Source organism: Cololabis saira, chromosome 2 (genome assembly GCF_033807715.1).
Source record: "Cololabis saira isolate AMF1-May2022 chromosome 2, fColSai1.1, whole genome shotgun sequence".
Taxonomy (NCBI): Eukaryota; Metazoa; Chordata; class Actinopteri; order Beloniformes; family Belonidae; genus Cololabis; species Cololabis saira.
In genome coordinates this window covers 3,449,481-3,476,417 of record NC_084588.1, presented here as the reverse complement: position 1 = coordinate 3,476,417, position 26,937 = coordinate 3,449,481, and the positions used below count along the sequence as shown (strand labels likewise).

Sequence of the window (26,937 nt, the reverse complement as noted above, 5' to 3'; positions counted from 1 at the left end):
AGCCCCATTTAAAACAGTGAGGCCAAACGCTGGAGCGTGACCAGGAAGTGTCCGGAGCCGGGTACTGAGTCCAGACATCCTCACAAACGCCTCGGCTCCTCGTCAGGATTCTGACGTTTCCTCAGAACACCTGAACACTTTCCGTCGGACGTGAAAACAGAAAACAAACACTTCCTGAAAAGAGCAGGAACTAAGCAGACTGATATAAAACGTTTAGAAACATGATCCGTGTCAGACTGAGCTTCTTGACGGCAGTCTTGGCTCCTCCTCGCCTCCTCCTCGCCTCTTCCTCGCCTCCTCCTCGCCTCCTCTTCGCCTCCTCTTCGCCTCCTCTTCGCCTCCTCCTCGCCTCTTCCTCGCCTCCTCCTCGCCTCCTCTTCGTCTCTTCCTCACCTCCTCCTCGGCTCCTCCTTGACTCCTCTTCGCCTCCTCCTCGCCTCCTCCTCTTTGCCTCTTCCTCGCCTCTTCCTCGCCTCCTCTTTGCCTCCTCTTCGCCTCCTCTTCGCCTCCTCTTCGCCTCCTCCTCGCCTCCTCCTTGCTTCCTCCTCGCCTCCTCCTCTCCTCAGTCCAGGAAGCGCTGGCAGGCCTTCTTCCAGCGGCACGGCGTGCACCACTGGTCCCGGTGCTCGATGCCGTAAACCTTCCGACACTTCTTGGCCTCGCTGCGAATCCTCCTGATGAAATGACAGCGAGAGGCATCAGTGGCTGCCGGGCCCCGAGAAACAAGAGACACAAAACAAGAGCACTGACCTGCAGGGGGCGCTGTGCTGCTGCAGCCACTGCTCTCCCACGCTGACCGAGCGCACGCGGCACGTCGCACCCTGAGGGGACAGGAAGAGGAAAAAAGGGCGTCATATGACCAAGAGGCTCCATCCGGTTTGCTTTAGCTCAATAAGGCCTGCCCCCCCCAGGTTACAAATACCTGGAGAAGGCACGCAGCACAGGTGGCATAGGGGGTGGTTTAGCTACCCTACATAGGAATGACCTGGACCTGTCCCCCCTCCCACTGCCAGCACCATCATCTTTTGAATGTCTTTTAAATGTGTTGAGGCGTCACACCATTGTGACGTGAAGCTCCAGCTTCCTACCCCCTGCAGGGCTCACACCCTTGGAACTGGCTTCAACACAGACTTGAACCACGGGAATGCCATATGACAAAGTTCCTGACTGACTGATATGTTAATACCAACTCATTTGGCCACAGACTTGAACCACGAGAACACCCTATGGGATAATTTACAACTCAGTGACAGTCATGCCAAATGCCCGATTACGGCATTTGGCCACAGATCACATCTGACTGTAAATTGCTTTTTGTCTCTCACTTGGCTTGTTTATTCCTGCCTTTTGTGCTTTGAACTTACTGTATAAAAGTCATGATTCCAACCACTCTGGGTCGGCACACCAACCCAGACACGCTCTGCGTAGGTCTGCTCACCGCCGGCTTACTGAATAAAACTCACTACACCACAGCGGACTTCTGAACTGGATTTTATATTAGTCTTCGACAAATGCAAACCCCCTTCCTTTATGACAGTGCTACTTATTTATCGGCTACCTGACCCTCTTTTTATCTCTGAATTTCACAACCTCCTCACAACTATCTGTACCACCTCCACCAATACCTTAATTTTAGGAGATCTGAACATTCATTAAACACCCCCTCCTCCCCCGCTGCAGCTGAAGTACCACAACTACTGGACTGACTCCACCTCACTCAGCACGTTCACGTTCCAACGCAGGACAAAGGCCATACGCTTGATCTCGTCATCAGTGACTCTGGCCTGATCAGCAACCTGCTGGTTTATGAGATGGGAGTGTCTGACCACAGGGTCATCTTCATGGAGCTCCCTTTCCCCTCCCCCCACAATAAGCCCAAACGCCAAATCCATTTCTGGAATATCAAAAAAAACAAACCCCCGATGCCATAGCCCTGGACCTCCGTCAGCTCTCCTCTGTAACCCCATCCTCAGCCACCGAATCAGTGAACCTTTACAATAACACCCTCAGCCATGTCCTGGATCTTCACGCCCCTGTAAAGACAAAAACAGTCTCCTTCTCCCGTTCCTCCCCCTGGTTCACCAGCGAGCTATGGAAGCTGAAGGCAGCAGGCCGGGTGCTTGAATGCCGGTCCATAGCCTCAGGGCTCACTGTCCATAGACAGATCTATAGGGAGCACCGAATGGCCTATTCTAAGGCCCTCAGAGATGCCAGGTCAACATTCTATTCCAATATCATAAATAACAACCCTGGAAACACAAAGCAACTTTTTACCACCATAAACAACTTCCTGAAAACTCAATCACCCACAACATCACCGTAGACCACTGCAACAGTATCCTTGATGCATTCAGGTCAAAGGTAAATAACATTTATCCCTATCCCACTCCTCATCCCCACCTGCTCTGACCACCACCCCTCTGCCAATGATCTCCCAGCCTTTCAGCTGCCTGGCTACCACCTCCCAGCGAGAGGTTGAGGATATAATCAACAAAATGAAACCCTCCACATGCACCCTTGACCCCTTCCCCACGGGCCTTGTCAAATCCCACATAACCACCATAAGTCCTCTCATCACCACAGTCATAAACCTCTCCCTCCAAGCCAGCCATGTTCCACCTGCCTTAAAAACAGCCATCATTACACCCCTTCTAAAAAAAAACACCCTGGACCCGGAAGTCGACGCCACCTATAGACCCATCTCAAAACTACCCTTCCTCTCCAAGGTCCTGGAAAAGGTAGTCGCTGCCCAACTTCACCATCACCTCAAAAACAATAACCTCTTCGAAAGTTTTCAATATGGATTCCGTTCAGCCCACAACACTGAAACAGCACTGGTTAGGGTCACTAATGACCTATTAATGGCAGCAGACACCGGTTCCCCCTCCCTCCTCATCCTCCTGGACTTATCAGCAGCCTTCGACACAGTTGATCACAACATCCTCCTCGACCGTCTCCACCTCCACCTTCTCCTGGGTCGTGTCATCAGCCGGCATGGGATATCATTCCATTGCTACGCTGATGACACACAACTGTATTTCCGGACTATCCCCCTTCCCTCCGCCCCCCCGTCAGCACCATCATTATCCACCTTAACCACCTACCTTGAGGAGATAAAGGCGTGGATGGCTCACACTTTCCTGCAGTTAAACAGCACCAAGACAAAAGCCGTTCTGATCGGCACCCCACACCAGGTAAATTCATCTCCAATAACCAGCATCACCTCCCGCTCTCATCTGTAATCACCAACCTAGGTGTCAAAATGGACCCCCCACCTGACCTTTGACCCCCACATCAAAAACCTTTGCAAAACCTCATTCTTCCACCTCCGAAATATAGCCAGACTCCGTCCCACACTCTCCCTCCCTGATGCCGAAAAACTTGCCGGACTACTGCAACGCACTTCTCATCGGGAGCCTAGCAAGAGCATCCATAAGCTCCAGCATGTTCAGAACTGTGCTGCTAGGGTCCTGATGGGAGTGCAGAAATATGATCACATTACACCCGTACTCCACACTTTACACCGGCTCCCCGTCTCCTCCAGGACTGAATACAAGGTCTGCCTTCTAAGTCATCAGTGCATCCACAGCAACGCCCCATCATACCTCAAAGAACTCATCGCACCCCCAACCACCACCCACTCCCTCCGCTCTGGAAATCAAAACCTGCTCAAACCTCTCCTGCTACAGGGACGTAAAGGTTCCCAGTGGCCAACCGGGGAATGGGGACGAATCAGCCTGAAAAATCTACCCGCAACCCCACTAGTGGACACACACCTAATATCTAAAAGGAAACGTGCCCACAAGGAGATGCAAAACAATTAAAACGCTTCATCCAAAACTATTGCTGATGTCTTTCCCCTTTGACATTGTGTGTTGTGTAAACACGCCTTCTTCATGCTGCTTTATTTGATTTATTTCATTATATCTTGATATTTTGTAAATTTTGTCCAGTCTGTTCTTATAGTTAGTTTATTCTTATCCTATATGTTGTCCACCGTCTCTGTGTGTAATGCTGCCGCTACACTACAATTTTCCCAGCTTGGGACACATAAATAAAGTCTGTCTGCCTGTCTGTCTATCAATCAATTGATTGATCAATCATCGAGGGATGATGACGGGTCTAGAACCACCAGCAGACCGGCAGTGCTGCGTGTTGGCCAGCAGGGGGCAGCGTCGGGGCGCTGAAGACCTGAGAGCTCTGGAGCTTGGTCGGGGGTTTCCCTCTGAAAGAAAAGCCCCAGCAGGAAAGTGCCCCCCCCCACCCCTTGAAACCAGTTTCAGCAGGAAACCAGCAAGTGGCTGCTGTGCAGGACGCAGACCAACACCAAAGTCCTGCTCCCTAGAGCGCCTTCACTAAAACGCTCTGGGAAACCCCTGAAGCTGCTCCACCTCACATGCAACTCAGACCAGGGGTGGAAATTTTGTTTTTGTTTTTCTTATGAAGAAGCATGATGAAATCATTTGATCCTAGTTGATTAGGATCAGTGTTGGCTCAGTAGGACCTCAGGCTTTCAGAAGAACGAAGCCAAGAAGAAAGGTAAAGGCGGTTCCAGGGGAGACGGTTCTGGGCGGGGCAGTAACTACTACTACATCTATTGTCATTTAGCAGACGCTTTTGTCCAAAGCGACTTACATCTGAGACACCCACACCATTTGTGCAGCAATTAGGTCCGTATTGGTTCAATACAGAACGCAACTTTTAATTCCCAATCACGTGACAATTCCGTATTTCAAGGGACGGGTGGCGAGCCTAGTTAGCCTCTCAGTTAGCCTCAGCAGCTAGCTCTGTAGAGCCGTGTTTCCATGGGAACATTGATCCTGAGTGTGCCGGTGTCTCACCTGGCGGGTGCAGGTGGTGGGCGGGGCCGGCAGACGACAGGACGGCAAAACTGCTGGCATTAGACTGTGGCTTGGAGGCGGAGCCTAATTGATAATCACAAACATTAGAAAATTAGTTTAAACACCGTTCAAAGATGATGACCTTCTGCATTAAACTTCCTCCACATGTCCGATAAAACAGAACACATTCCATTGGTCTTTAAAAAAGTCACGTTTATTGATGAGGTAAAGGAAAAGTCATTATTTTAGGGGGGAAATATTATGGGTGTAACGATACACTAATCTCACGATACGATACACAATATTGAGGTCACGATAATGATACCATATTATAGCAGTATTTTTTTAACAACCTTGAATGAGGAACATGTGACTGGAAAAAATGGTCTTTTATTTGAAAGACACAAAATACAAAACAATACTGTGCGTTTGCCCTATTGTTACAGTTTGTAATGCTTTACAACTGTTTAAGTTTTAAAGAGAAAGCCAGGCCAAACATTTTCCACAAACTGAACTAAAATTAAATGTCAGGTTTGCATTATGCATCTTCAGTTTCATACAAGTACAAATATTTAGCCACAAACTGAATAGTTTCTCTCATGTATGATTTGACTTTTTTCTTTTCCAGAAATTTAACTACTAAAATTAAATAAATAAATAAAAGTAAATAAATACATACAATTTTACATCATAAAAAATATTGATTCATGCTCACCTTATAAGTGTAAGAGGAGATTTATTTTTGTTAAGAAGGTTATTTTGGTAATTCAGGGTTGATTATTTTATAAATATATTCTTTATATTCTGATGTAAATCAGGGACTATAATGACACTAGTCAGTTTATCTGTAGTGATTAGTCTGTTTTAGATTGGGCGGAGTGATACGCCACAGTACGGCACTAGGTGCTGTGTTGATGTTCTAAAATCCTACACTGTTGAGGGACATTAAAGTACACTGGAACTCAGCAGAAGTTGTCCTCTGTTTATCCTACTCACCACCCCAAAAAGGTTTAATTTAATAAGGTAAAGCTTAACTCTACACCAGCCTTACATCAGTAAAAGTTCAGAGCTCAAAACCTGCAAGAGTCCCGTGATCGGGACCAAAACGGTACTAGTTTCTTCTGAGCAGAGGAAGATTTTGGTCCGCGGGTCGAGGCGTGGTCGGCACAAATATAGGCTATTCATATTAATAATCCAATATCGCGATACAGTTTGTCACCTCCACAACGTATCGTGACGTTTTTGTATTGCGAAATTTCGTGGCACGATATATTGTTACACCCCAAGGAAATATATAAGTTTGAAAACACAAAACTACATGCATAGCTCCCAGTCAGGGATGGTAAGCCCCGCCCCTACCTGGTAGGAGTGATCTGATTGGACCGTCCAGACGCTGTCAGAATGGGAGGGGGCGGAGCTACTCAGGGCGCTGCAGGCTGGAGGGGGCGGGGACGGGGGAGAGGGAGGGGGCGGGCTGGGAGGAGAGGAGGGGGAGGAGTTTGGAGAGGAGGGGGTGGGGTTTGTATATGAGGGGGCGGGGCCACAGAGTGGAGGCGGAGCCGGGTTGTGATGCTGCGACTGGTCGACCTCGGTGTAGTAGAAGTCCTCCTCACTGCGGGAGCAGCGCTCGTGCTCACCGCCATGGCTGCCACAGAGAAGGAAAAAAGACAGGACCAAGACATGAAGTCAGAACGTCAGTAAATCACCTCAGACCTCATCTGGTGACATATAAAGTGAAAGTACAGAGAGTTCATGTATAGTGTTTCCTGTAGGTCGCCTCTCTCAACTGTGTATAACAGCGTGTCCAAAGGGGCATATGTTCATGCAGCAGTCCTGGGCTCTACATGCCCCCTCTGGCCCCGTCCACAGTCAGTGTACAAGGACGTATCTCAGGAACGGCCTGACATGTTTGGATGATTGACACCTCTGCAGAATCAACAGGTGTGGATATGTCCACATTGCCTCATCCACCACTACTACTGCTACTAATTCAATTCAATTCAATTTTATTTATATAGCGTCTAATACAACAAAAGTTGTCTCTAGACGCTTTCCAGAGATCCAGAACATAAACCCCCGAGCAATTATTACATAAACAATGGCAGGTAAAAACTCCCCTATTGGGAGAAAAACCTTAAGCCAAACCGTGGCAAGAAAAACTCCCCTTTAGGAGGGAAGAAACCTGGACCAGGACCTGGATCATAAGGGGGGACCCTCCTGCCGAAGGCCAGACTGGGGGGTCGGGGACGTCAACAGCACAGCAGGCAGGTGGAAGCAGCAACGGGATGACCGGGGGTGGGGACCGCAGGCCAGCACGCAGCTCCCGAAGCTCCGGCCCAATCAGCAAGTCGCAGGTTGGGGTGCAGGGTCGGGGAAAGGTTGAGAAGGGGCAGGGCCAGGGCCAGGGCCAGTTGTGGTACTACCACAACTACTGTATTTTCGCGACCATTAGTTGCATATAAACGTCTTTTTTTTTTCAAAATGTGCGACGCAGTGCCCTGAATGTTGCTTTGTCGGGGGCTCTCACCGCAGCTCCCTCGGGGGAGCGCTTTGAGAATCAAAGCGCGGGGAGGTGGGCCTGCCCGGCCTTGCCAGAGAGCTGCGCGCCCGGCTCGTGACGACGGCCTGAGCAGTTCTCCTGGATTGGTGATTTCTCTAATGGGAGAGGCGCAAATTTTGCAAACGATTCGCTCTTTGATTCCAGTGGGCACGAATGAAGTCAGCACACACGTTGCTAAGCAATGTGCGTAAAGGCTGTCTCATAAGTGACTGTGTTTCCATGCATCAATAACCCTTTTAAAACCTGAATATTAGCAATAACCCAGTTTTGCACGACCATGTAAACACCAATAACCCCTTTGAATAACCGGAATTTGCTCATATTGGGGTTTTTAAAAACCTGAATATGAGCCCTGGGTTCCTCCTTTTAAACCTGAATATTGGGTCATGTAAACGCCAAACGGGATTTCCCCATCAAACGGAACATGAATGTGTTTTCTGCTCATGCTCTGTTCACAAGGAATCCTGGTCTTTTGAGTCCAGGAAGTTCTTATAAACACGGAGAAACCAAGACCAGGAGGAGACTAATCACTTCATAAATGGAATGAAGGATATGAACATTTCTGCATTTGTAGATGGTAGAAAGTACCGGGATAGAAGATTTACAAGAAGGAGAGAGAAAAGTTGTGCGAAGCAGCATTTGTTTTGAATTTGGATACAGGAAGAAGAAGCGGAAATGACGGGAATTGCGTCATGATGTTCTCAGCGCGTCGCTGGTTTGATCCAGATATCCAAAATGATTAATTACCATGTAGAAACTGAATATTCCAAATGTTTCAGTAACCGGAATATTTTGACTGCATGTAAACATGGTCAATGTCTTCCATAGCAGTGCCTTCGTTACAGGAAGTGTGTGTCAGGTGAGTCTTACCACAGGTGTGTTGTCCTGATGTGACGTTTGATTCCCACCACCGATGTCAGAACCTTGGCACAGCTCGGCCACAGACACCTGTACACCACCTTCACCGAGTTCTGAGGGAGGAAAGTGCACCGTCACCACCTGCCAACTTTAGGGCCAATCCCAATGTTCACCCTACTTTCTACCACTAGCCCTCACTTACTACCACTAGCCCTCTCTCACTACCACTAGCCCTCTCTCACTACCACTAGCCCTCTCTCACTACCACTAGCCCTCTCTCACTACCACTAGCCCTCACTCACTACCACTAGCCATCTCTCACTACCACTAGCCCTCACTCACTACCACTAGCCCTCTCTCAATACCACTAGCCCTCACTCACTACCACTAGCCCTCTCTCACTACCACTAGCCCTCACTCACTACCACTAGCCCTCTCTCACTACCACTAGCCCTCACTCACTGCCACTAGCCCTCTCTCACTACCACTAGCCCTCTCTCACTACCACTAGCCCTCTCTCACTACCACTAGCCCTCACTCACTACCACTAGCCCTCACTTACTACCACTAGCCCTCACTTACTACCACTAGCCCTCACTCACTAAAACTAGCCCTCACTCACTACCACTAGCCCTAAAAATGAGTAGGGTCCTTGTAATGTTCCCTAGGGATTGGGACACCACTTGCTACGTCACTGCGTGGTTTACGTTCGGGTATGTAAGCGGTCCTGGGCATTTCGCGGATTTTTGTGAGATCGGGTTGAAAACGTTGCAGCTTCACATTAAGCCTGAATTATGGTTCCGCGTTAAATCAACGCCGTAGGCTCTGTGTTGGTGTAACACGGAACCATAAATCAGCCTTTATTCTGGTGAGATCTGAAAAAACTTCACAACAACGAGCAAGCGAGTGATTATGTACATTCACTGAGTCAATATTATGAAAGTAAAATATATATTTCTCGCTAGAAATGTAATCAAAACGCATTTTTATGCAGAAACTAAGTCAAAATATTGATTTTATTCACTAAAAATTAGAAATGTCCGCCATGTTTTTCTGTTTGATTCAGTCTGCAAATTATAACGTAAAGCATTCTGGGAAATCTTTCTGGCCCTCGGTCGGTGAGTCAATATCTGAAATCCCTCGCTGTGAAGAGCTAGGTTGATACACACTAGCCCTCGTTATGTCCACTAACCCTCGTTATGTCCACTAGCCCTACATGCAGAGAGGATTTGGGACACCACTACCCTCCGGGGAACGTGCAACATTTAGGGGTAGTGCTGAAAAGTAGGAGTAGGGGGGGTTGGGACTGTTAGTTTTCTGATCACTGCGCTAACCCTGCTCACCTTGCGTTTCCGTGGCGCCGGCTCGTCAAACAGAACCTGGTCCAGCTCCATGTCCAGGCCTTCGTCGGGGGGCGTGGCTGCGTCGGCGTCAGCCTGTCCTTCAGGGGAGGGGGGCGCGGAGCTTCTCTGGGCGGGGCCCACGCTCCAGTAGCCGCTGCTGCCGCTGTCAGAGAGCTCACCACCACTGCAGTCCATCGCAGGAGCTGAAGCTGCAAACACATCGTATGATACACCGTCATGCAGAACTACAAGCAGAAACTGTTGCATTTCAAACAGTGGAGTGAGGCTGAGTGAGGAACTGAAACAATGTCCAACCATCTACAGGTTCAAAAGCAAATACAAAGAAAAGATTTTTGCCAAATACAGGGAAGAGGAGACATGAGGTAGTGATTGTGTGGGGATTCAGCATAATGTATGTATATAAAATGGTATATACAATCATTATTATATTGTTTATGATAAGATGTGTATATATATATGTATACAGGACTGTCTTAGAAAATTAGAATTTCGTGATTTTCTGTAATGCAATTACAAAAAGAAAAATGTCATACATTTTGGATTCATTACAAATCAACTGAAATATTGCAAGCCTTTTATTATTTTAATATTGCTGATCAGGGCTTACAGCTTAAGAAAATTCCAATATTCTATCTCAAAAAATTAGAATATTCTGGGAATCTTAATCTTAAACTGTAACTACTTTTTTCTCAAGATTGTACTTCAACATTAATCTTGACATTTCGACTTTATTCTCGAAATTTGGACTTTTTTCTCGACATTTCAACTTTTTTCTCGACATTTCAACTTTTCAACCTTTTTTTAAGGCTGATACAAGACTTTTCATTTTTTGCGGCTCCAGACATATTTGTTTTTTGTGTTTTTGGTTCAATACGGCTCTTTCAACATTTTGGGTTGCTGACCTCTGGAATAGACGCTATATAAATAAAATTGAATTCAATTGAATTGAAAAAAATGGAATTGTACCTGCAGGGTCGGGGTGGGCCGGGCCCTGGGGCGGCGGGCTGCAGGACAGGCTGCTGAGGACCATGGCCGCCATCAGCTCGTCCATGTCCACCTCCTTCTGACTCCTGGAACTGCAGGAAACGCTCATCAGTAAACACATGGAGGTAAACAATCAGTACTGGAGTTGAAGGGGGATGGTATCCCCCCTGAAATAAAAACGGTCCAAATCATCCCCCCTGAAATAAAAACGGTCCAAATCATCCCCCCCTGAAATAAAAACGGTCCAAATCATCCCCCCTGTAAAACTGCCATCCCTCCTTTCCATCCCTTATGTCATTTCATCAATGAATGTGGTTTTACTGCTATTTCAACATTTAGAGTCATCACCAGAAAAATAACACCAGAAAAATAACTTATTTGACAATTTTCACCTGTTTCAAGTAAATTTTCCATCAATCAATCAATCAATCAATCATTTATTTTAACTCACGACCATGATCACATGGTATGGAGCACAAAAACACAAACATTTGTACATTTGTAGCAAGTGGCAGGCTGTACATGTTCAACTAAAATACTCAATTTGGCAAAGAAATTTTTTTTAAATCATTTAAACAGAGGAAGGACATTCTTCAAAAAGGCGCCTAATTTATAAATAACATTTAACTTATTAGTTTCAAGTAACAAAATCAATTTAAACATAGATGGTCGGTTTGTATAATACTTTGGTAAGTATTTTTGAAATAAGTAGGAAAATCTGCCAGTGGGACAAGATTTATCTTCTTATTACAAACAAAAAAATCTTGTTCCACTGGCAGATTTTTCTACTTATTTTAAGTGAAAATCTACTTGAAACAGGTGAAAATTGTTGTTTTTTCCAGTGATGAGTCTTGTTTTAAGTGTAATGAGATTTTTTTACTAAAATGAGACATTTTAACTAGAAATAGGACAAATATTCTTGTTAAGATTTTGAGTTTTTGCAGTGATCCATGTTACTTATCCTGTGAAGGACAGAGTCATATTGATAAGTTCAGAAAAGTGTTTTTTATTGTTGTGTTTTGATGTATTTGATGTAAGCCCAGTGGATATTTAAAGCTTACAGAAGGCTGCATTTAACTGCTGCTATGTCATTCCTGCAGTATTTCTGCAGGTGTTTTGGTCACTGCTATTATTTGTAATATATTATATTATTTGTAATCAGCACAAATTATCTGTCCCCATATGTCCATATGATATGTCATATGTCCATATGTCCCCAAATCCACCATCCCCCCTGATTTTTATTTTTACAACTCAAGTACTGTAAACAATGAACGATGGACAGAACTGGGAGGACCCTGAACCTTCTGGGGACGTCGATGCAGGAGGACACGGATCTGCTGGACGAGGATGAAGGACAGAAGGGACGAGGGGACGGCCAGAGCGAGGAGGCGTCTGGCTGGACGCTGCTGGGCTGGCCGAGCACGCCGGGATGTTCACCTGCTCCTCCACACTGGAAGTACACCTGAGAGAAGAGACGGGGCTGTGAAACGCTTAGGCAGCTGTCAATCAACTGCTCATCATTTAATTTAATTTAATTTATTTTATTTAATAGGGACAATGCAGGTTTACATGTGATCACATTCACTCATTACAAACAAGCCAATGTGACTGATGTTCTGCATACAGAGATTATAGCTATTGCTAGTTTCCATCTCCTGTCCCTAGTTAGGCTTTTATGACAATGACAATGATATCATGACAAACTCTCACTCACTGTCAGGAAAGGAAACTTGACAGTTATTTTTTTGACATTCTTGTCAAATAAAGGGTCTGCATTGACGTCAATTCCCCACTGGACCAGCCCCCTTACTCACACTGAGTGGCAACAATGGCTGATGGGATAACAGCCGATTATCAGCTTAAATTAGCGTCAGTTGGACTTGACAGTGACCCGTACAGTTACCCCAAGAACCAGTGGTCCATGGACATTAATATTTGGTACAGTTACCAAGAACCAGTGGTCCATGGACATTAATATTTGGTACAGTTACCAAGAACCAGTGGTCCATGGACATTAATATTTGGTACAGTTACCAAGAACCAGTGGTCCATGGACATTAATATTTGGTACAGTTACCCCAAGAACCAGTGGTCCATGGACATTAATATTTGGTACAGTTACCAAGAATCAGTGGTCCATGGACATTAATATTTGGTACAGTTACCAAGAACCAGTGGTCCATGGACATTAATATTTGGTACAGTTACCCCAAGAACCAGTGGTCCATGGACATTAATATTTGGTACAGTTACCAAGAACCAGTGGTCCATGGACATTAATATTTGGTACAGTTACCAAGAACCAGTGGTCCATGGACATTAATATTTGGTACAGTTACCAAGAACAAGTGGTTCATGGACATTAATATTTGGTACAGTTACCAAGAACCAGTGGTCCATGGACATTAATATTTGGTACAGTTACCCCAAGAACCAGTGGTCCATGGACATTAATATTTGTTACAGTTACCAAGAACCAGTGGTCCATGGACATTAATATTTGGTACAGTTACCAAGAACCAGTGGTCCATGGACATTAATATTTGGTACAGTTACCAAGAACCAGTGGTCCATGGACATTAATATTTGGTACAGTTACCAAGAACCAGTGGTCCATGGACATTAATATTTGGTACAGTTACCAAGAACCAGTGGTCCATGGACATTAATATTTGGCCACGAATCCAGTTTCCTGATATTTATATGTACTTAATTTCTACGCCGGGGAAATACACGAAGCAAAGCTTGAAGGCTTACAAAAGTCTTGACGCTTGGTCCGACTTCAAGGCAGGATTTGTTGGTGAAATTAAAGTGATGAGGACACCGAACTTTATGATTTGACCGTTTAACGTTAGTTACCCAACAATCCAACATCACCTGATACAAAATGGGAACCACAAATCCACGTTTCGGTGTCTGGAATCCAGTTGTTTCTGTGAATTGCAGCGATCCATTTGTCTCTCTTAAGCAGATTTTTCTGCAGTCTGTAAAACGATAACTCCGATTTCTTGCTAAATCTATGAGTACAGTCGATCGCACAACAGCTCTTTCCCATTTTAGATGTTTTTCAGTTGCTCAAACTGAAGGTTTACGCTGCCACTCAGTCTTTCTGCCACTCAGTCTTTCTGTCACTCAGTCTTTCTGTCACTCAGTCTTTCTGAAACTCAGTCTTTCTGACACTCAGTCTTTCTGACACTCAGTGGGCGTAACCCGCTGTGAAGTCGCATCTGCGACGTCATGTACATTCACTCTATACCCAGTGGAAGACCAAACTAATTTAAAGGGAAACCAGGAACGATGAGCAGATAGTTGTAAACAGAAGCCCTCTGAAAGGTTAACACCCTCTGAATCAAGGTTTCCTCTTGAAAAGATGCAGAATGCTGTTGATGGGAACTATCAAGTCAGTCCCCACTTCCACTGTTGTCAGAGTTTCAACTGCTGGAACTTTCCACAGGGACTTTTTCAGGGTCCACAAAGAAAACTACAGAATAAAAACTCCCTGAGTCTGAAAGAACTGGTATGTTTGCTTAGTAACTGCACCTTTGTGCCAAAAATAAGTTAGGAGAATAAGCTTTGTAACATCACTTCTGTCTTGTTACAAACTCTTTTAGTTTCATTATGTCCTGATTCAGAGGAACAAGGGCTTAAAAACTGCAGAGAACCCCAATTAATACCAAGACAAAACGCAGTAACCAGTTAATACAAAAACAAACAATAGTAACCAGTTAATACCAAGACAAAACGCAGTAATCAGTTAATACCAAGACAAACCACAGTAACCAGTTAATACCAAGACAAAACTCAGTGACCAATTAATACCAAGACAAAACGCAATAACCAGTTAATACCAAGACAAAACGTAGTAACGAGTTAATACAAAAACAAACAATAGTAACCAGTTAATACCAAGACAAAACGCAGCAATAAGTTAATACCAAGACAAAACGCAGTAACCAGTTAATACCAAGACAAAACGCAGTAACCAGTTAATACCAAGACAAAATGCAGTAACCAGTTAATACCAAGACAAAACGCAGTAACCAGTTAATACAAAAACAAACAATAGTAACCAATTAATACCAAGACAAAGCAGCATAACTGAAGCAATAATCAATAGTCTCCTCCAACAAATAATACACACAATGAACCAACAGGTCAACCAGCCAGCAAACCTTTACAACACGACAACACCAGCATTGAGACTGGACAGAAACACTCCTCTCACCTTCAGATTGGAATGACCTTTGACCCTGTTGATGCCTTGTTGTCCTGCACCCGTTGCCACGGCGATTCCAGGCGTGTCCAGGTGTGCTTGCGTCCCCGCCGACGGACAGGTGGAGCTCACTAGCGCCCCGAAAGGAGAGCGCTTCCCTAGCCGGGGCTTTGGGAACATGTCTGCAGTGAGACAGAGGGGAACAGCCGATCACATACCAGCATCTATCACTTCAGTGGTGAGAGCAGCTCCAGCCCGACCTCCAGATGCACAACACCGGAACCTGCAGCGTGGGAGTGAGAGGGGCAGGGTAACAGCCCGGTTAGGCGGGGGAGAGATTTGTCCGTCAAGACTCCTCTCCCTGGCCCTGCCCCTTCTGAACCTTTCCCCGACCCTGAACCTAACCTTGGGCTTGCTGATTGGGCTGGAGCTTCGGGAGCTGCGTGCTGGCCTGCAGTCCCCCCCCCCCCTGGTCATCCCACTGCTGCTTCCACCTGCCTGCTGTCCCCACCCCCAGTCATCCCACTGCTGCTTCCACCTGCCTGCTGTCCCCACCCCCGGTCATCCCGCTGCTGCTTCCACCTGCCTGCGGTCCCCACCCCCGGTCCTCCCGTTGCTGCTTCCACCTGCCTGCTGTGCTGTTGACGTCCCCGACCCCCAGTCTGGTTTCTTCCTCCTAAAGGGGAGTTTTTCTTGCCACTGTTTGGCTTAAGGCTTTTCTCCCACTAGGGGAGTTTTTACCTGCCATTGTTTATGTAATAATTGCTCGGGGGTTTATGTCCATGTTCTGGGTCTCTGGAAAGCGTCTGGAGACAACTTTTGTTGTATTAGACACTATATAAATAAAATTGAATTGAATTGAAACCCAAGAGAAAAAAACTAAACCACTGTAGTACTGAAATTCTGACTATTTAAACCAGAGGTTTTCAACTGGTTTTGTCCCAGAAACCACCATTATATCCAAGAAGCAACTCGGGGACCAACTGCTTTTGGGGATTTGTTTTATTTTGCACCTTGCTTTTAAGTAAGAGTATGGGCCTATATAGGCTATTTATTTGCATCAGTGTATATTTGTATTTGCACCTTTTATTTATTTACTATATTAAAAAAAATTAACAATAGGAAGCCAAGAGGGCTTATAATATTACTGGCCCTGGTGGCTACGGGGGGCCCTTGTGGCTAGGGGGGGGGGCCCTGGTGGCTACGGGGGGGGGGGCCCTGGTGGCTACGGGGGCCCCCTGGTGGCTACGGGGGGCCCCTGATGGCTCCGGGGGGGGGCCCTGGTGGCTACGGGGGGGGCCCTGGTGGCTACGGGGGCCCCCTGGTGGCTATGGGGAAGCCCCTGGTGGCTCCGGGGGGGGCCCTGGTGGCTACGGGGGGCCCCTGATGGCTCCGGGGGGGGCCCTGGTGGCTACGGGGGGCCCCTGATGGCTCCGGGGGGGGGGGGCCCTTGTAGCTAGGGGGGGGGCCTGGTGGCTACGGGGGCCCCCTGGTGGCTACAGGGGAGCCCCTGGTGGCTACGGGGGGCCCCTGATGGCTCCGGGGGGGGGGGGGCCCTTGTAGCTAGGGGGGGGGGCCTGGTGGCTACGGGGGCCCCCTGGTGGCTACGGGGGCCCCCTGGTGGCTACAGGGGAGCCCCTGCTGGCTACGGGGGTCCCCTGATGGCTCCGGGGGGGCCCCTGATGGCTCTGGGGGAGGCCCTGGTGGCTACGGGGGTCCCCTGATGGCTCCGGGGGGACCCCTGATGGCTCTGGGGGGGGCCCTGGTGGCTACGGGGGGCTCCTGATGGCTCCGGGGGGCTCCTGATGGCTCTGGGGGGGGGGCCCTGGTGGCTACGGGGGGCTCCTGGTGGCTCCGGGTCTCCATGCACCTGTATAGTTGACCAATCTAAATTCCTGCAGCATCTGAGCCCTTTTTATGGATGTACAACAGGTAATATTCAGAAAACTTTGACTCCGTCGGTGACGCAGGATTCAACTTTCAGGTCTGATGGATGGAAGTCGTTCTGCTGCCGGGAACATTTCTGCTGCGGATTAAAGATCTGAGTCCAGCAGTGAGTCACGCTGCAGTGTCACTTACAGTCAGACTGCATGTGTGTGCGTGCGTGTATGTGTGTGTATGTGTGTGTGTGTGTGTGTGTGTGTGTGTATGTGTGTGTGTGTGCGTGCGTGCGTGCGTGCGTGTGAGATAGAGCGATGATGAACATGAACACAACAGATGGATCCAACGGTGAAAGCACATTTCTTCATCACATCTGTGACATCACCTGGCCCAAGCCCCGCCCCCTACAGTGAGTTTCTACCAAGGAAAAACATCAACACGTATTTACAGTCAGTGATGTGCAGAAGTTAGTACCAGCCTTTTTAAAAATGAGACATGCTGCAAAATATGCAAAACCTTTAATGAAATGACTTTGATTAAAAAAAAACACAAGCCTCAGACCCATCAGCACATTTATCATCTCCTCCATGTTTTACATCTTTAGTGTTGTTGTCTTTTTCGTTTAGATCACACAATCAAATACGTCACAGCAGCTTCACTCCAACCTCCTACTTCTGCTCCAGGTGCTGAATTGTAGTGGAAAAAAAACAAGGCAGAGCTGAGATGAGTAGAGCCGAGTAGGTACTAGTGGGTACTAGTGGGTACTAGTAGGGTAATAGTGGGTACTAGTAGGTACTAGTAGGTACTAGTGGAAAAGCGCCATAAAAGCCATCTGATCAGAGGCGTCTTAGGACAACACGACCCCCCAATTAGGATGAACTAGTCCTCAGCAAGTGTTCACACCGCTGTAAATGAATATGGTTTGTCAGTTTGACGGTTCTGGAGCAGTCAGATATTGCCAAGAGGGAAAGACATCAGTAATGTGGAACCAAAGTTCCAAAGAGAGAAGCAGCACTCCAGGTGAGTAGGGGTTAACTATGCTCGGCCAATCAGAACGCGTGTGAGTGGCAGAAAACAAAACTCTGATAGATGTAAGATGAAGACAATCATTTCAGTCTTGAGTTGCTCATTGAACACTGCAAAAACTCTTCCAGCTTCCGCGAAGTTGAGCCTCCTCCTTTGATTTTGATTCAATAATCCTCACAGTTGTGGCAACTGTTACCTGCTACCACTGATATTGATTACTGATGGACTAAGGGCCATGTTCACCCTACTTTCTACCACTAGCCCTAAAAATGACGCCACAGGCGTAGGTCCTTGTAATGTTCCCTAGGGATTGGGACACCACTTGCTACGTCACTGCGTGGTTTACGTTCGGGTACGTAAGCGACTGCGTAGTTACGTTTGCACAAACGTCACACCGTATCAGGAAGCCCAGAGATAAAAGCTGTTTTAATTTCAGCTGTAGCGCTGTTAATATGACACTTTATTAAGTTTTAATATTTTTTCAGGTGTAAAAGTAACCGTTAAGATCCCCAACCTGGGCTCAGTTTATCCAAATAACGCCTGGTAAGAAATTTGCTCGGGGGATGAGAAGAGCCGACGGCTCGGGAACTGATTTATGGTTCTGCGTTAAATCTACTGCGTAGGCTCTGCGTTGGTGTAACGCGGAACCATAAATCAGCCTTTATTCTGGCGAGATCTGAAAAGACTTCGCAACAACGAGCAAGCGAGTGATTATGTACATTCACTGAGTGAATATTATGAAAGTAAAATATATATTTCTCGCTAGAAATGTAACCAAAATGCATTTTTATGCAGAAAATAACTCAAAATATTGATTTTATTCACTAAAAATGACAAATGTCCGCCATGTTTTTTTGTTTGATTCAGTCTGCAAATGATGACGTAAAGCATTCTGGGAAATTTCTCTAGCCCTCGGTTGGCGAGTCAGCAACTGAAATCCCTCACTGTGAAGGGTTAGATTCATACACACTAGCCCTCGTTATGTCCACTAGCCCTCGTTATGTCCACTAGCCCTACATGCAAAGAGGAATTGGGACACCACTACCCTCACGAGAATGCGCAAAATTTAAGGGTAGGACTGAAAAGTAGGATTAGGGGGGGATTGGGACTGGGCCTAAGTTTGCTGCCAGTAAATCTTTTCAACCTGAACGCCACCTGACTCGCCCCGACCCCAGAATCGCACATGGTTGCTGCTAGTGTCAACAAAATACGCTAATTTTACTGTTTATTTCATCTACAGTAAGTCAAATGCAAACATAGTGCTAAATACCTTGTACAGCATTGTTATAAGTATTATTCCTCTAACTAGCAGCAGCTACCGCTAGCCCATTTATAACAGCTGTCTTAGGCCCCGTTTACACGTAGCAAAAACGGTGGTGTTTTCATGCGTTTTGGCCGTTCGTTTACATGAACACGAAGCTCAAAGTCACCAAAAACCATCATTTCTGAAAACTCCGGCCAAAGTGGAGATTTGCAAAAACTCAGTTTTCACGTTTGCTTGTAAACGGAGGGAAACGGATATTTAGGCTTCAGAACGTCACATTAAGGCTGATTTATGGTTCCGTGTTACACCAACGCAAAGCCTACGCCGTACGGTGCGCGTCACCACGTACCCTACGGCGTAGGCTCTGCGTCGATTTAACGCAGAACCATAAATCAGGCTTAACGCGACAGAAACGTCACCAGCGTCATGAGTGCGACCTGTGTTTACAATTAGTTTGGCCACCGTCAATATTTTCTTGTATTTAACCTGTTTTATTTTCTAAAGTCACACTTAAAAGTAACTCCACTTCTCTGTCACTCCAAATGAAAGACTCTGGTTCATCTTGGAAGTAACTGGAAGTTACTCGTGTCATTTGTTGATGTTTTTTTCCAGGATTCTGATTGGCTAGCATGACTTTATCTTCTCGTTACACTGCCCCCTGTAGGTTTGGCTGCTCATAGCACCTTAACAGCTATTTATGCAGGTTCCTGGAAATTATGGTATTTTCCAAACGTAGAGGGGGAAATATCCGTTTTTAAATACCATGTGTAAACGTGGCCTTATTCTATTCACATTGAATCAGACAAACATGTAGTACCGTCTGTTTTGATGCTATTTTAGGTGGTAAATGTTACGTAGCGTGAACTTCAGTATGTTCAAGGTAGCAGCTCAACTTCTAGCTGTTTGATTTCTACGTCAGATTTCCATCTGACCGACGAAAAAAAAACAAATGACTTCCTTTTGGAAGACCTTCAGTGAAAACAGTCAAAAGTACCAAACTTGAGTCTGAGTGTGTTTGGTGTCTTTGATGACGCACTAAAATCAGACGAGGGTCCCAGGGACGTTAACAGGGACGAACCAGAGCAAATGTGGAGAAGTATTTAAGGTGGATACACACATGCCTTGACTCTAAGCACACGCCCCACTCACAATGGCGACACACCCCATCTGCCTGCAGCTCCCAGCCAATCACAGCCCTCCAACCCCTTCACAACTACAGTCCCAAACGAACCAAAAAACAGCTCAAATCTGCAGCAGATCTCCAACTTTATCATCATTATCATCAACTTTACTGTCCCGACTTCAAATTCAGTCTCAGACTTCAACACACAAACTCTTGATACTCAGGGTATCGAGAGAAGAAGCAACACAAACACCTTTCCACGGGTGTTGTGGGTCATTTGGTCAAAAACGATGCGTCTAAAGAGGAAAAGTGTGCAGATTAACACAGAAAATGGAATAAACTTCATTTGCCTGGCTAGTGTGTGAACTTCCACAGCTCATTCCTACACACACACACACACACACACACACACACACACACACACACACACACACACACACACACACACACACACGTTGGCAGGTAGAAACAGGAAGCAGCATCGTCGTACCTGCAGTCAGGAGCTCCAACAACAACACCAGCTCAGGAGCTGCAGAAGGAGGTGTGTGTGTCCACCGCTGCTCAATGGTAACTGAGAGTGTGTGTGAGGGTGTGTGTGTGTGTGTGAGTGTGTGTGAGGGGGAGGGAGGGGCCACCTACAAGCCCCGGACCAGAATGCACCGGGGGAACTGGAGTTATAGTCCAGGGGCCAGAGCCCAACATTTCACTGGTCAGCACCACTCAAGGTGACCAAACTTACTTATCAATTTTGAAAAGATCCATGTCTATAGATGATATTTGGTAAGATAACCTTCCTGAGTGGCAGCTGGATCACAGTTATCAGCTCATGAAGATAAAACCCCCTTCAGAAAATTACATTTTAGATGCTGCTGCATATCCTGGTTTAGACTCATGTACAGGAAATCTGTTAATGTTTCACTATATTGACTTTGGTATCATTTTAAAGGGGACCTTTTAAACATTAATTCAAGCTAAGATGTGAATCTTTCTGACGAACATAGAGGTCACTGCAGCTCTTTAAACTATAAACAATTCATATTTTTACACCATTTTCGCCTAAATGATATACTATCTTTTATCCCTGTGTTATCTAGGAACAACTGAGACACAAAATACAAAAACTGGAATACTCACAGGAGCATAAGGATTCAGGAAATGTATAAGATACCCCTACTATATTGTTGTTACCGGTCATTGTGAGCCTTAAACTAGAAGAGCATCATTAGGCTCCTATGAAACTATAACAGCCACTAATGTCACAAACTGGTCTTTATCATGCAAATACACGACATAAAGGACATAACAATGAGATAAGGAACCAGCTTAGTTTTATAAACATTACAGACACAAAATACAAAAAATAAAAATAAATACAAAAACTGGAATACTCACAGGACCATAAGGATTCAGGAAATGTATAATATACCCAATTTAGAATCATCAATTAACCTGAAGGGGGTTTTAACTTCCTGAGCTGATAACTCTGATCCAGCTGCCACTCAGGAAGGTTTTCATACCAGAATATCCTCTACAGACATGGATCTTTTCAACAATCATAAGTAAGTTTGGTCACCTTGAGTGGTGCTGATATCTGGTCTGGAACATGGCCTATTAGGACTCTGACCAACCCGGTCGGGATCAAACAGGATTTTCCAGAAGAAAAGGGCCTGACGGATGAGGAGAGAAGAAGAAGAAACGAGGCGACGACACCCTAGTACAGACGGGTCGCTTCTTTCCATCCCTTTCGTCCCTCCTTCTTCCATCCATCCACTCATCCACCCGTTCTTCCCCACATCCATTGTGTATCAAGACAAGGCAAGTTTAATTGTAGAGCACAACTCAACACACTCAAAGTGCTTTACATCAACATTAAAAGCGGCAAGAAACAATTAAACAGTAAATAACAAATAAAATTAAATAAACTGATAAGAAAAGAGGTAAAATAATAAAAACTGGTCTGCATGTTATGTTGTGAACTGATTGTAGCAGGTTTAGGCCCAGTCCCAATACTACCACTACCCCTACTTTTCATCCCTACCCCTACATTTTGCGTGTTCCCGTGAGGGTAGTCGTGTCCCAATTCCTCTTTCCACCTAAGGGTAGTGAAGAAAACTAGTGTAGTGGCTATGAATCTGTCCCTACGGATCGAGGGATTTCCGATGCTCACTAGTTGACCGAGGGCCAGAAAAATTTCCCAGAATGCTTTTCGTCGTCATTTGCGGACTGAATCAAAAAAAAACAAATTTGCCGGCATTTCTTATTCTTTAGTGAATAAAATCAATATTTTGAGTTAGTTTCTGCATAAAAATGCGTTTTGATTACATTTCTAGCGAGAAATATATATTTTACTTTCATAATATTCACTCAGTGAATGTACATTATCACTCGTTTGCCCGTTTGCCGAAGATCACGGCAGAATAAAGGCTGATTTATGGTTCCGCGTAACATCGATGCAGAGCCTACGTCGATGTTACGCGGCGACACGCGCCGTACGCCGTAACCTATGCCGTACTCTACGCCGTAGGCTCTGCGTCGATTTAATGCGGACCCATAAATCAGCTCCGGAGCCGGCAGGCAGAAATCTTGAAATTTTCGGAGCAAATTTCTTAACAGGCGTAGCTACAACTGTTAGATTTCATATATTAAACCAACATTTATCTTCCTAAATGATTTATTTCAGCCAGAGGTAATTCTCCACAGAGCTGCAGGTTTCTCCCCGGGACGACGGCGCAGGTTGACCCAGCGATCCACCTCATCTCCCACCTCATCTCCGAAAACATCGTAGCAAATTTCTTAACAGGCGTTATTTGGATAAACTGAGCCCAGGTTGGGGATCTTAACGGTTACTTTTACGCCTGAAAAAATATTAAAACTTAATAAAGTGGCATATTAACAGCGCTACAGCTGAAATTAAAACAGCTTTTGGCTTTCAGCTTCCTGATTTTAGGGGGGGGTGCTGAAAGTAGGAGTAGTGGGAGTATTGGCATTAGTATTCTGGGAATCTTAATATAAACTGTAAGCCATAATCAGCAATATTAAAATAATAAAAGGCTTGCAATATTTCAGTTGATTTGTAATGAATCCAGAATGTATGACATTTTTGTTTTTTTAATTGCATTACAGAAAATAAAGAACTTTATCACAATATTCTAATTTTCTGAGACAGTCCTGTATATCTATGGGAACGCTCGCCAACATTCTCCGAGCAGGAAGCATCAGGGACCGACTGTGATCCTGATCCTTGGACCCGCTCCGGGTTTTCCCGGCAGCCCCCGCGGTGGCTCTCCCACCACGTAGTAAACAACACAGTCACGTGGGAGGGAGCGGCGGGCTGATTGGCTGGGCTCCGCTGAGCAGAAACACGTCCCAGCGAGTAGCGCTGTTGGAGGAAACAAGGCTGGAAAACACTAGATAGGAACCGAACCGAGACCGGAGATGTGTCCCGTTGCAGGGAGGCCTTTTCACGAAGCAGCGCTGCGCCTGCGCACTAAAGTCCAACACGTAGTGGCTGTGATACGCATAGAAATATATACGTAGACACCACATGGAGCTGTTGCGATACGTCAACGCCGCCGCCATATTGGATGTTCAAGTCTGCGCTGTAAACTAATACAAGTAAATGGACTTATTTTCATAAAGCGCCTTTCTACAGAGAAATGTACGTTTTACGTCTCATTTATTCATTCACACACGCACTAATATACTTGGGAAACAGTTAGGCACCAAATATAATATATTTAATTTTCTCAGATGCCAAAAAGAAGAACTTTATTGATCCCACATAGGAGTAATTCATGTTATATCAGCTATAGAGAACAAGGTAGTGCCGAAAAACAATATATATCCCCCCCCTCACAAAATAATAAAAATGGAGAAACATATTTTCTCATCAACAAAACAAATTAAAACATTTTCAAATAACAAAATAACACATTTGAACCATTTTTCAGACAATAAAATATTCAAGTCTCATTCGAGATTGTTCTTCCTCCTCTTCCTTTCCGACTACGGATATATAAACTGAGTTGTTAAATCATTATCTGTATGGGATGAAAAGATATACTAACATGAGCAGACTAAAATAAAATAAATGAATGAATTGTGCGCAGTGTTTTCCACAATGTCGGCAGATTATGCTCTCAAAACGATGTTATAATGGTCAAATCATGTAGTCTATGGGCCAAATACTATCATAGGTTATTGTTATAACATGAATTACTCCTATGTGGGATCAATAAAGTTCTTATTTTTGCCATCTGAGAAAATTAAATAAATTATATTTGGTGCCTAACTGTTTCCCAAGTATATTAGTGCGTGTGTGAATGAATAAGACTCAATAAGAATGAGACGTAAAACGTACATTTCTTTGTAGAAAGGCGCTTTATGAGAATAAGTCCATTTACTTGTATTAGTTTACAGCGCAGTCTTGAACATCCAATATGGCGGCGTCGTTGACGTATCACAGCAGCTCCATGGAAGTCTACGTATATATGTCTATGGTGATACTACGTGCCGGGCAGCAGCTGGGGGGCGGGGCCTGCCCGCGTCTGTTTACGTGAGCGCGAGCGCCCTTCCCCCCGCGCGCGCCACGCTTCGCGCTCGTGAGCTACGTGCAGAGTGTGCAGGGCCTCTCTTAAAGAGACAGCGCTCCTTTCCCTGTCAGTGAGGGAGATTTGACCAATTATTGGCATAAAAATTACAGGACTGTCTCAGAAAATTTGAATATTGTGATAAAGTTCTTTATTTTCTGTAATGCAATAAAAAAAAAGGCATACATTCTGGATTCATTCCAAATAAACTGAAATATTGCAAGCCTTTTATTATTTTAATATTGTTGATCATGGTTTACAGTTTAAGATTAAGATTCCCAGAATATTCTAATTTTTTTAGATAGGATATTTGAGTTTTCTTAAGCTGTAAACCACGATCAGCAATATTAAAATAATAAAAGGCTTTCAATATTTCAGTTGATTTGTAATGAATCCAGAATGTATGATATTTTTGTTTTTGTAATTGCATTACAGAAAATCACAATATTCAAATTTTCTGAGACAGTCCTGTACAATTTCACAGGACCATCTTGTGCACTCTTGACTACTGCCCAGTGGTTCTGCTCAAACCCCACAGCAGACGTGATAAATAAACTTCACAGAGAGCAAAATAGAGCAGCTCGCTTGGTCCTGGGTTGTGATTTCAGAACAATATGTATTTAAAATGCATAGAAATCTAAGCTGGTTAATGGAGAAGAGAAAAAAACTACTTTATTCTTTATCAATATTTGTAATAAAAGTATCCATATCAAAAAAATCCACAAGTTCTATACAAAAAAATTATGTGACAGTTCAGAAAATCATAACTACAGGACAAGACATGCTCTCAGAGGTGACAAAAATAAAGAAACTATGGTAAAAGAACGGTGATGTACAGAGCTACGTCTGCATGGAACCCACTTCCCAAACACTCATAAGCAAACTATTAACATAAAATAATTCAAATTGTTAGTAAAGAAACATCTCTTGAATAGATACATATAAAACTTATTTGATTATTATTAAATAAATAAATAATGTAGTAGTATATGGGTATGTGTACATAGTATATAAATATATATATATATATATATATATATATATATATATATATATATATATATATATATATATATATATATATATATATATATATATAAAAATAGTTATTGGTGCAAACTATGGTAACTATTCATTGTTTGAATTTGTTGATATTATAAAATGTATGAATATGTATTGTTTTATTTATATCTATATCTTTTAAACGGAATTACTTTTTATTTTTTCTTTATTTTCTGTTTTTACTTTCTTTTTTTATATGCTACTTTTTTAGGTTTGCTTTTAATTTTTTATTATGCGTCAGACCCCAGGAGGAATAGCTGCAGTTTTGCTGTAGCTAATGGGGATCCGAATAAAAACTATTAACTATCAAAACTATTTCAGCTAGTGTATCATGAAAAAAAATATGTAAAATGCAGACAAAACAAAACTTTCATAAAACAAAACAGTCAACCCCTGTTTTGTTTTATGAAAGTTTGGGTTGCATACATATTTATGTTTCAGGCTCATTAGGATCCTAAACTGATCCAAATTATCTAAAAATGAACACTCAAACTAAATGAAAAAAACACATTTACAGTGGGGAGAACAAGTATTTGATACACTGCCGATTTTGCAGGTTTTCCCACTTGCAAAGCATGTAGAAGTCTGTAATTTTTATCATAGGTATTCTTCAACTGTGAGTGATGGAATCTAAAAAAAAATCCAGAAAATGACATTGTATGATTTTTAAGTAATTAATTTGCATTTTATTGCATGACATAAGTATTTGATCACCTGTCAACCAGTAAGACTTCCGGCTCTCACAGACCTGTTAGTTCTTCTTTAAGAAGCCCTCCTGTTCTCCACTCATTACCTGTATTAACTGCACCTGTTTGAACTCGTTACCTGTATAAAAGACACCTGTCCACACACTCAATCAAACAAACTCCAACCTCTCCACAATGGCCAAGACCAGAGAGCTGTGTAAGGACATCAGGGATAAAATTGTAGACCTGCACAAGGCTGGGATGTTCTACAGGACAATAGGCAAGCAGCTTGGTGAGAAGGCAACAACTGTTGGCGCAATTATTAGAAAATGGAAGAAGTTCAAGATGACGGTCAATCTCCCTCGGTCTGGTGCTCCATGCAAAATCTCACCTGGTGGGGCATCAATGATCATGAGGAAGGTGAGGGATCAGCCCAGAACTACACGGCAGGACCTGGTCAATGACCTGAAGAGAGCTGGGACC

The 26,937-nt window shown here is 44.6% G+C and overlaps 1 protein-coding gene across 2 annotated transcripts; it reads right to left on the bottom strand.

The window, feature by feature from the left end:
* Window positions 1–468: 468 nt before the first annotated feature.
* Window positions 469–20,683, bottom strand: LOC133419272 (zinc finger protein 395-like). 2 transcript variants are annotated; one of them, XM_061708347.1, is made up of 10 exons: window positions 20,608–20,683; window positions 14,836–15,005; window positions 11,912–12,090; window positions 10,590–10,699; window positions 9,603–9,805; window positions 8,272–8,372; window positions 6,201–6,486; window positions 4,842–4,925; window positions 751–821; window positions 469–674 (listed from the first exon to the last, which is right to left on the bottom strand). In XM_061708347.1, the coding sequence occupies exons 2-10, from the start codon at window positions 15,001–15,003 to the stop codon at window positions 563–565; spliced, it is 1,314 nt and encodes a 437-aa protein (XP_061564331.1). In that variant the 5' UTR covers window positions 15,004–15,005; window positions 20,608–20,683; the 3' UTR covers window positions 469–562. The 2 variants fall into 2 exon arrangements, with proteins under 2 accessions (XP_061564331.1, XP_061564340.1); XM_061708356.1 differs by having other exon boundaries at window positions 11,912–12,072.
* Window positions 20,684–26,937: the final 6,254 nt, after the last annotated feature.